The 11,338-nt window shown below is 31.8% G+C and overlaps 1 protein-coding gene across 3 annotated transcripts; it reads right to left on the reverse strand.

Annotated features, from left to right (window-relative positions):
* Positions 1-679: 679 nt before the first annotated feature.
* LOC107961652 (spliceosome RNA helicase DDX39B) lies at positions 680-5,033 on the reverse strand. 3 transcript variants are annotated; one of them, XM_016897718.2, is made up of 4 exons: positions 4,739-5,033; positions 3,888-4,083; positions 1,059-1,136; positions 680-948 (listed from the first exon to the last, which is right to left on the reverse strand). In XM_016897718.2, the coding sequence occupies exons 2-4, from the start codon at positions 4,045-4,047 to the stop codon at positions 902-904; spliced, it is 285 nt and encodes a 94-aa protein (XP_016753207.1). In that variant the 5' UTR covers positions 4,048-4,083; positions 4,739-5,033; the 3' UTR covers positions 680-901. The 3 variants fall into 3 exon arrangements, 2 of the variants coding, with proteins under 2 accessions (XP_016753207.1, XP_040971729.1); XM_041115795.1 differs by lacking the exon at positions 3,888-4,083 and having other exon boundaries at positions 4,739-4,982; XR_005928711.1 differs by lacking the exons at positions 680-948; positions 1,059-1,136 and adding an exon at positions 2,721-3,242.
* Positions 5,034-11,338: the final 6,305 nt, after the last annotated feature.

Genomic DNA, 11,338 nt, shown 5'->3' on the forward strand with positions numbered 1-11,338 from the left:
TTCTATGTTTCTTTTATATGAAAATAGAATCATTAAGATTTAATTTCATATCTCATTCAGCCTCTAATTAAATTCTTACTATTTTTGGTGATTTTTCAAAGTCACGTCACTGCTACTGTCCAAAACAGTTTTATTGCTAATTCACTCTTTCACACTTTCTTTATATTAACCTCATTTTAACATACATATCACAAATCATTTTCACCACATTTCACTATAGCAAAACTGACTTTTAGCGGCATTTTTTAGGCCTTTAGCGGTGCTTTTAAGCACCACTAAAACTATTTGCGGCGTTTTTACAAGCGCCGCAAAAAAACGCCTCTATAGATGGCGCTGCTAAATTTTGCGGCGTTTATTTGAAAAAAAACGCCGCTAAAGGTTATGGCCTTTAGCGACGCTTTTACCACAAATGCCGCTAAAGCTCATGGCCTTTAGCGGCGCTTTTCCCACATACGCCGCTAAAGGTCATGGCCTTTAGCGGCGCTTTTCCCACAAACGCCGCTAAAAGTCATGAAATTTAAAAAATATATATATATAAAAAAGATCATGAAAAATATAAAAAAATTTAAAATTCATTATCAAAATATTGAGAAGAATAATATCCATGATTTAAATATAAAAATTTTCTATTAAAATTCATTATCAAATTAAAATAAAAATAAAAATATAGAATCAAAACTAAAATAAATAATAAAAATTAGATTAAATATAAATATAGAATCAAAATAATAAAGCACCAAACTTGTATACTGCCCACCATTATAAGTCACTAAAAGCAAGAAAAACAAAATGACTTAATTCATGGAATTCACGAATGTTAACATCAGACATGAGTTTAAAACTTTGCCTTCGGAAGGATGTTCAAAACCAGAATCCATAATAGATCGAAGCAGCTCCGGTTTTAGCAGAAAGTTTCTGAATCCCGAACTGTGAATTCCAACATACCCCCTACACCACATAAAAAAGAACATTGCTTTACACTAAAACTAGCAGATTATATTAGAACATTGTTTACCTTAAAAATATGTATAAATTAAAATCAACTAAGGCTAAAATACCTGACGAAGTGCTTTGACACAGCTGCGATAAGTATAAAGCACTGATGCCATCTCCTTCCCATCCTGGATAAGTGTGTTCTGCCATGCCATCAAATACAAGATCAGAGACTAAAACAAAACACTAAAAAGTTTATCAAAATTTTGCAATTAACTTTAGACTCTAACTAGCTTGGGCAAAAAATAAGTTTTCTAAACCGTTATTATTTTAATAGTAAATATAATTTAACTGATTCTAAATGAGTTAAAAAATTTAATATATATAATTACATTAATTTATTAATTTATTAATGATTTTTTTAAAAAATTATTAAAATATTTAAACAAATAATATTATTATAAATTTAACACGCAGAAAAACGAGAATACAAATTAATTATATATATATGACAATTATTCATACTGGTTGTATTTTTACATGCCAATAAAAAGCAATAAAAAGCAACGTTTTACCCTAAAAGACTAGCGTTGAATCATGGTATCTGAAAAAACTTAAAGAAATAGAAATGATTGTAAAGAAGCAGTGAATAAGAACATTATATACTATGAATTTATATTCAATGCACTCTCTGTAAATGGTTATCAACATGGAAATGAAAGGATCCTTATATGAAACAAACGGTAAATTTTGAATTTGGCAATTGAATCTTCATATCCTTATATGAAGTTTGGTCGGCAAATGAAAATGAAAGAAAACTAAAGCAACATGGTTCCAAAGGTAGAAAACTATCTAAGTTAATGTCTTCGTGCACACATTTGTCTAAACCAATAGCTCTACCATGCTTTTATACCTAGGAAGACTCAATTAAGGACTACCACAAATGATGAATGCTAAGTAGAGAACCACCAAATAAAAAAAACAAGGCAATTAAAAAATGTAGTAGTTAAACTCAAGTATGTTATTCAAGTAATAAAAAAAGATTCAGGTTTAATTATGAGCCCGGGAAGTGAGCTGAAGTACTTTTCCACTACAATCAATGAAATCTCTTCAGCCTGGTGTGAACTCAGTAAGCCTACAGTAGCAACAAAAAGGTACCTACTTCTATGGTCTTAAAGTTAAAAGAAAAAACAGAAACCAATTCCATAATTTCATTCTATGGCATGAAAATAATCAGAAGCAAGTTCAATTTTACATCAGGCATCCTTGGTCTGCCTAACAATATAGTGAGATTCACATCTAGATTATTAAATGATTATTCAGTTTCATACCAAGAAATTTAAAGAGTTTAAAAGTAAATCTAAGTTTCATGGTGTAAAAAACTTAGTATATCACAGTTAGCAATCGAAAGAAACATAAAATTGGAATTTGGAATGATACCCTTCAAGGTCAATACTCAAAGCTTTTCAGCTAACATAAGAAATAGAAAGCATAAATACTAGGGTCCAAAATTGATCTGAGCTTAAAAACTAATCAACATCCAATAAATTGAAACCAGAACACCCAGAGTAGCAAAAATAGCTACAGGATTCTTTTAAATATTAGCACTAGAAACAAATTTGCACCAACATTCAAAGAGGTAATAATCCACAACTTCAATTTACAGCATTCAAACACTTCAATTTGCAGCACTTTAACACTTCAATTTACAGCAGTAAAACACTTCAATTTGCAGCACTTTAACATTTCAATTAACAATATTTATAGCACTTCAATTTGCAACATTTAAGCACTTCAATTTACAGCATTCAAACACTTCAATTTGCAGCACTTTAACATTTCAATTAACAACATTTAAACATCTCAATTTCCAGCAACTAAACACTTCAATTTGCAGTACTTAAACACTCCAATTTACAGCACTTTAACACTTCAATTTGCAGCACTTTAACAGTTCAATTTACAACATTTAAACACTTTAATTTGCAGCACTTTAACATCTCAATTAACAACATTTATACACCTCAAGTACAGCAAAATGGAATAGCTTTGTTCTTTTTCCCCTTTTTTTATTACTATTAGTAACCACTAGAGGACTGGTGGTAGCATAGCAATATTAGTTTTTTTTATAAATAAACAAATAAATAAGGTCATAATGTTTTGTATAACTTAAGATCAGAGAAATGTTTATGGCGTATAGCTGAACTTTGCATCATTCTTAGGAATTGAAGGTAGCCTAGTCAGCCTTTTGGTAGAAACACTTCCTCCAAGATTTAAGTGATAATGATATATCTTATTATCACTAATGCCTGTAGCCAGACACAAAATTGACTTTATTAAATACATAACGAAGAATTTAACAGAAGGGACACACACACACACACACACACATATTAACATTTCAATTAACAACATTTATACACCTCAATTAACATCTCAATTTCCAGCAACTAAACACTTCATTAGTGATGCACTAGCAGGTTAATTAGAGCCTGAAATTGCTTCATTAAAAAATTATAAAATATACTTCAAACATTTTACTTTAGAAATTGAGGGTAGTAAGCAATTTATTAAAAAAATTAAAAAAAAAGTTATATAAGATTTTATTATAAAATATTTAATAAAAAAGATAAAATTACAAATAATTATTAAAATTAAATGAATATAATGAAACTTAACCAAACCAAGAGATATTGATTCATTGAAGTTATCAAAACCTAAATTGATATCCACAAATTTATCATTCTCTTCTCATTTCAGCTAAACTTCGTACATAAACCACATGTCATTATGGAGGTGAAGTTAATAGTTAAACAATGAAGGTAATCATTTTAACTAAAATGTTGGTTCACCTCTCTGACTTGTGCAATCAATAAACATTTCTAATGAATTTGAAATAAATGAAAAAAGAATATATAAATCAAATACTATTCAAACAATGAAATTTGAAGTACCTTTTTTACTCCTTTCAGCAAACATATTTCTCCCAATAAAAATTGCTATAGGGAACGAAAGAATTATTTGGCTAATGATGCCTTTATTCCATATGGTGATAGAAGTCACAAAGATCAACACCTCAAGCAAGCCGTATGCAAAACGTAAACTCTCATACATCAAGATTTCAACAGCATCTTGTTCAGTAGCCTTTTCCTGATGATGGAGAAAACACTTATATTAGTTAACTACTGAAATCCCATATTCAGTTCTACTACTGGAAACTTACAAAGAGCCTATTCAATCACCTCTAAAATGTCAAAGCTAAATAAATATATCATCAATTCCTACTGTTTGTGGAGGAAAAGAATTTCAAACCATGAACTAATGAAAGCATCTAATTTCAACAGCTTAACAACAAATGTACCCTTTTCCTATACCGATATGAATAGTTCTCTCATAGGCAATTCATCAAACATAAGGAGAGTAAACTTTAGATTCTTTACCATACGCAATCCAACACAAAAAAAATTCCTATAATTCTATAATCTCAATTGAATCCATAGAGAAACCCAAGAAACGGCTGGAACAACACATTGCGGCAGATTTTAAAGAGCACCTCAAAGAAAGAAAGAAAAAAGTCGATGGCATAGAAAATAAAATAAAGAAAACCCATTAACAGAAAAACGTGAATGCGACTGATACCTTGAATTAGAAGAAAACCAGTAGGTTACCTTCAATCTAAACAGGGAGAATAAACTACTAAAAATAGTAATGATTTAAAGCTATCCAGTAAAATTGAAAGGAAAAAAAAAAAGAAAAAAGTACAGGACATGATGGAAAGAAAGTTAAAAGAGATAAGCCGACTCACTTGACGACCATCGATTTCATGTGCTAAAACTCGAACATGCTCGATAGCTCTGGCTTCACACAGTTCTTCGCTCTGCTTTGCTTCCAAAAACCCTTTGTGCCTTTTTCAGTTTCTTTTTTTCTTTTATTCCAGATCGAGAAAAGAAAAGTAGCTAAATTTTATTTGGGAGATTTAGGGCAAGCGACATAGATGAGAAAAAGAGGGAGTAACGAGCGGGTAAGAGTGAGCGGGATTTTGATTTCTCTTTTTTTTTTGGGTAAAATAATGGCTTTTTGCGGCGTTTTTAAAAAAAGCTAGTATAGCTTAATTTTTTGCAGCATTTTTAGTATAAATGCCACTATAGCTTAGTTGGTTAAGTTTGCTTGCTCTTTACCTTAGTACCTGTGTTCAAATCTCATTGTTAGCAATTTTGAATCTTTTTTGTACCCCTCTGTACCTTGCTCTTTTTGTACTTGCATTTATTATTTTTAATCAATTAACTCTTCAATATTACATTAATATATATTATTAGTACAATAATATAGACGGATTGACAATTTGAGTTACATATTACAGTAATACATTAACATTAATATACAGGCACATAATACATTAATATATATTATTAGTACAATAGTATAGAAGGATTCACAATTGATATACGGGCACATACATAATTTGAGCTACAATATTATGAATATTAAATCGCTAAAGCTAAAATTTTAGAATTGTTGTATAAATTTTTAAAGTTTAATAAGTGTAAAGGATAGGTGCAATAAATTATACATAATACAAGATTTGTGTTTTTAAGATATTATTAGAATAAAAATATATATCTTATACAAAAATAATGACGGTACTAAAATATACAAAAATATTGCACATAATTCATTCCTTGTTTCACTGTAATAATCTTACAATGGTATTTCTATATATTCATTTTTTTTTTTGTACTTCAATTTTGTTTTCCTCTATTGTTTCATGTTCACTTGAATGTGTACATTTGTCCACTTCTCAATTGTTTTGTACATTGAAAGTTTATCTATTATCTCTTAAATAATTTAAACTATAATCATAAGTTTAATATATTCAAATTAAGATTATCTCTTTTACAATTATATAAGAAATCATTTAATATATAAATTAAAAAATACTAATTAATCTAAACCCTAAACCTCTTAACCCATATCCCATAAACACTAAACTCTAAACCCTTAACCCTTAACCCTAAACCGTTACACCTTAAACTCCAACCCTAACCATTAAACCCTAAATTATAATCCCTAAACCCATACTTCATCATAAACCTTCAAATACTAGTTAACTCCTAAACCTTAAACCCTAAACCATATATCTTAAACTATAGTTAACTCATAAACCTTAAATCCTAAACCATATATCTTAAACCATAAACCATAAACTATAATGATAATTAATTCGATATTTTAAATTCAATACTATCTCTTTTACGATTATATAAGAAAATATTTAATATATTGTATAACCATAAATTTTAATAATTATTGTTTTAGGGGTTATAGATTAGTGTTTATAATTTTTTTGGGTTTAGGGGTTATATGACTTTTAGTGGCGTTTTACCAAAAGCGCCGCTAATGTTCTGGTTTTTAGCGACGTTTTACCAAAAGCGCCGCTAATGCTCTGGTTTTTAGCAGCGTTTTTCCAAAAGTGCCGCTAATGCTCTAGTTTTTAGCGGCGTTTTTTCAAAAGCACCGCTAATGTCTGGTTTTTAACGGCGTTTTGCAAAAAGCACCGCTATGCTCTATTTTTTGCGGCGTTTTAGTAAAAAACGCCACTATTGCTCTGTTTTTAGTGGCGTTTTTGATAAAACGCCGCTATTGCTATGTGTTTTACAATTTTTGCGGCGTTTTTTGATAAAATGCCGCTAAAGCCCTATTTTCCTGTAGTGTTTCATACATCACAAGTATAGGCTCATGATTACAAGGTCACCACAAAATCATCCTCATGTATAACTTACTTGTTTATAACCTTACCATATCCCATTCACTTAATGAACACATCATTCACATAACCAAGTTCCTGCACTTATTCATCACAAAACTCACAAAGCAGTACATAGTAAGTCTGTCGTTGAACACTTCAGATCAATCCTCAATACTTGATGGGTTCAGCAGATAGCTCCACCCATCATATAGTTCGGCTCTCTTGTACACATGGTGAACACTTAGTACCACCCATGTGACCTAGCCGGTTTATCTCGTAGCTCTCTTGTCTACATGGTGTCCTTCACCTGGAATCACGCATGCGACCTAGCTACATATATCCCGTAGCTCTCTTGTCTACATGGTGTACACATAGTATCACCCATGCGACCTAGCTATATCATAATGTCTCGTAGCTCTTTTGTACACATGATGTGCACTCAGCACCATACATGTGACCTAGCTACATACCATCTGTATCATCCAATCTTTCCGAAGGTTCAACCGGGATTTCTCTCTCTTTTCCAACAATTTCACCAATCAAGTAATTATCAACAAACATATTTCCAATATTATTATAAAATATCATAATACAAGTAAAATTGATGTATTACTTACATATAAACTTACATCTCATTTAATATCAAGACAATAACATTAAATTACACATTGCATTATTAAAAATCATATGAACTTACAATTGCTCAAAATATCCATACATTAACCAACATTATTAAGAATAACATTATATTTGAATAATTCTTTAAAGCTTGAAATGGATAGTATCGGTACCAATTTGACCAGTACATAACATTCATGTTCAGGGAGAATTTTGAATTATGTATTAGATATTTTTATTACTAATTTGGTCAACAATTTAATTACAAAAATTGGACCAAATCTTAAAACATAAATAGACACAACAAATGCCACTTTTGGACAGCATAATTACATGCTTTGGACAGCAATAATCCTTCTCCTAACGGCAACATTTAATAACTAAAATACAATAAGTGTCTTAAATTGGTCAACCAATGATCCACATCACAACATTAGTATTTCAATTAACTAATACCATAATTATGCCCTAATTTGGACAGTCAATGATTCACGTTATATCAAAAACATTTTAATTAGCTAAACACCATGAATTTTTCCTAATTGGGCAGCCAATGATATACAATATAACCGCAGCATATTAATTAGCAATAAATTGTATTAAGTACCACTTTAACTCCCTCATGCAGTTCAACCTAAACAACCTGTAAGTTAACGTCAAATCCCTTCCACAAAATGAATTATACTTCTTTCTTTAACTTCAATTGTCAACTTGGAAGTAACTTTAAACATATATTTTTGGAAAGCACATTAAGCATTTAAAATGGACATAAATGAACACATTTTCAAGACAACAAATCAACCTTTTACAGCAGCACATTAAGCACCTAAAATTAATTATATCATTAAATTAAAAATATGAATAATTGTCTTTTGGGCCATGAATAAGACTTATTAGTTAATTCATGCTTTTAGTCGATAAGTTTGATACGATGTTAAAACATGAGATTTGTTATGTAAATGATAAAGAGCAATTGAAAATATGAGTTTCTTGGAACTATTATATGAAATATGTAAGTTTATAAGGCCTAAATTAATATGGAATTGATCATGAATATGTGAAATCACTTAATTTCTTGACTACTTCTTTCATGATCAGATTCAATATTCGTTGTTGTTCAATAAAATTGCTCGGGCAATCCTCCAACAAAATTTTATGCATGCAGAATACAGGGCTAATTCCCTTTATACCAAGTAGGGTCCATCCCAATGCCTTCTTAAACCACTGAATAACTTCTAACAACCTTGCCTCTTGCTCGGGTGTTAGCGCCACTGAAATTACTACCGGTGAGGTACTGTTGTTTCCCAAATATGCATACTTCAAATGCTGTGGCAAAGGTTTTAACTTCAGCGTATGAGGTTCCTCTATAGAAGGTTTAGGAGGATCCAAACTTCTTCCCTGGTCTATCCACTATCTGCTTGGCTTCCAATAATTCACCGAATTCCTCAAAACTTATTGTATCACTCTACTAAAGTGATTCTTCGTCACTATTGAAATTGTTGTGACAAAAATTGGTGAACTCCTCCACTGTTGTTTCTATCAACCTAATGGCGTGGGATTCATCATTAACATCAAAACATTTCAAAGCATTAAATACATAAAAGGTGACCTACTAATCATTTACTTTCATGGTTAACTCGCCTTTCTGCACATCAATTAACATCCTGCTTGTAGTAGAAAAAGTCTTCTAAGAATAATTGGCACATCTTAGTCAGCTTCATATTCTAAAATAAGGAAATCCGTAGGGAAGATAAATTTATCTACTCTTACTAGTACATCTTCAATTTTACCTTCTGGATGTGCGTAGAATCGATCAGTCAGTTGCAACATAACCATAGTAGGTCTTGCTTTTCCAATTCCCAGTTTCCTGAAAATAGACATAGGCATTAGATATATACTCGCTCCTAGATCACATAACACATTACCAACATAATGATTTCCAATTGAACATAGGATAGTGAAACTCCCTGGGTCCTTCAGCTTCAAAGGTAATTTATTCTTTAACATTGCTGTGCACCCTTTAGTGAGAATGAAAGTCTCAAATTCTCCCAATCTATGATTTTTTGCAATATATCTTTTGTAAAATTCACATAATTGGCCATTTGCTCCAAAGCTTCAACCAGTGGTATGTTGATGTGGAGTTGCTTCAATACATCCAAAAATATTTTGAACTGAATATTCTGCTTAGAATTGTGAAATGGCGGAGGAAAAGGTAAAGGTGGTCATCCTTCAAGTTGCTGATATTGTTTTTCCATGGCATTCTTGTTGACAACATTATCTTATTCTACCACAACATTTTGTTGCTTACCCTTTTTAGGTTCAATGTGTTTTTCAGATGACTCTGGGATCTTTACATAGTTGTTATTCGAGATATCCTCTTCTGTCGTGGCATCTTGAGCAATGTCATCTAGCTAAGTTCTACTTTAAGAGTGATGGCCTTGCAGTGTTCCTTCCATTGTGATCTCAAATTCTCAGTATCACTTGGCAATACTCCACTTGACTCTCAAGAGCTCAGAGAGATGCAACCTAACTCTGAATTATGACATAATTCTTGCCTATATATTCATTCAACAGCGTTTCAATAGATGATGATGACGAAGCTGACGTCTGACCCTGTTGGACATTTTTCCTTGGCATAGGATTATTATAACCAGGTGTTGCACTGTTGGCATTCTGCCTTGTAACATTGTTAAAATTCCCTACACCTTGATTATTCCAACTAAAGTCCAAATGTTGCTTCCACCCTGGACTATACGTGTTGGAATAGGGGTTATTGTTCTGGTTTAAATTACCCATGTAACACACGGATGCTAAGTTTGATGGGCATTCATCAAACATTCGAAAGCTGGCTTATTTCAACTCCTGAACTGTAGTGGGCTTCTTCATTGTTTTGATCATATTTGTAATACCTTAATTTTTCCTGGCCCATTGGAAGCCAAGGCATAGTCCAAAATATCAAAAAATAATGATAATAAAAGTTTTTAATAGTCCTTTGACAAATGTTAAAACAATACCAAACTAGACTAACCCAATCCTAAGCCTACCCAAACCCAATAAGCAGCAACCCAACAGGGCCCAAATTCGAAACACCAGGGCAGAAACCCTTGTGATCCTTAGCACCACAAACAGCAGACAAGAGCCCCGCCCAGCACGACCTTCAATCGCTCTACAATCATCTCAATCGGCGCACCAGTCCACCGGAGATCTCGCCTCAGACCTGCAAAAAAGGAAAGAAAGGCCAATCAGAATAAGAAAGAAATCAAAGATTGTACTTTCTATATATGTATTCAGGCTATAAAATCAAGAATCAAAAACATTGTAAAGGGGGAGGAGGGGGGAATTTTCATCAATAGAATACACGCATAGATACAAAACGGAAAATAAAAACCGGAGGTGATTTCCGATTTCATTTTTCCTCATCTAATCTCTACTTTTGTTTCTTATTATTACTTCTCTTATTTTTATATGAACAAAATACAAAACACAATCAAAAAAAATTTTAAACAAAAACAAGAAATAGTTCGTATTTGTCTTCTTTTCTCTTTGAAAGTTTTTTTATGCGAAACGATATTTAAAAGTAAAAATGAGGAAAGATTACCCTTAAAACCGCAGGAAAATTTAAGATTTTTTGAACTCCGGCCACCGTGCACGGTGGCTGGCAGTGTGGCCGGTACAGTGGTCCGTCACCTGAGCAATGGTCGGATTCAGATGGGGACAGAGAGAATTAAAGGGAGTGTTTGAAGTTTTTTTAAAGAAAGAGCTCAAATGATTTTTTTGTTAAAATTTTGACTTATATAGCAGCATTAAAACGACGCCGTTTTGCCTTAACCCAAAATCTGACCCGATCCGACCCGGAGGGTCCGCGTGTTTTAAGAAAATGGGATATTAATCCCTTTAGTCCTTCCGTCCTTTCATCTTTTAAATTAAATTTATTGCAATTTTTTAATTTTTGCCCTGAGTGAAACATTTTTTTAAGATAACAAATTAGCACTTTACAGCAACACATTAAGCATTTAAATTGAACGTAAATGAAGACAGTTT

The sequence above is a fragment of the Gossypium hirsutum genome, chromosome A06 (genome assembly GCF_007990345.1).
Source record: "Gossypium hirsutum isolate 1008001.06 chromosome A06, Gossypium_hirsutum_v2.1, whole genome shotgun sequence".
Classification (NCBI taxonomy): domain Eukaryota; kingdom Viridiplantae; phylum Streptophyta; class Magnoliopsida; order Malvales; family Malvaceae; genus Gossypium; species Gossypium hirsutum.

Coding starts and splice junctions, on each gene's coding strand:
- LOC107961652 (XM_016897718.2), bottom strand. CDS start 4,047: ATGTATGAGAGTTTACGTTTTGCATACGGCTTGCTTGAGGTGTTGATC. Junction 1,137..3,887: donor TGCTGAAAGGAGTAAAAAAG/GTACTTCAAATT, acceptor ATGGCATGGCAG/AACACACTTATCCAGGATGG. Junction 949..1,058: donor GTGTCAAAGCACTTCGTCAG/GTATTTTAGCCT, acceptor TATGTGGTGTAG/GGGGTATGTTGGAATTCACA.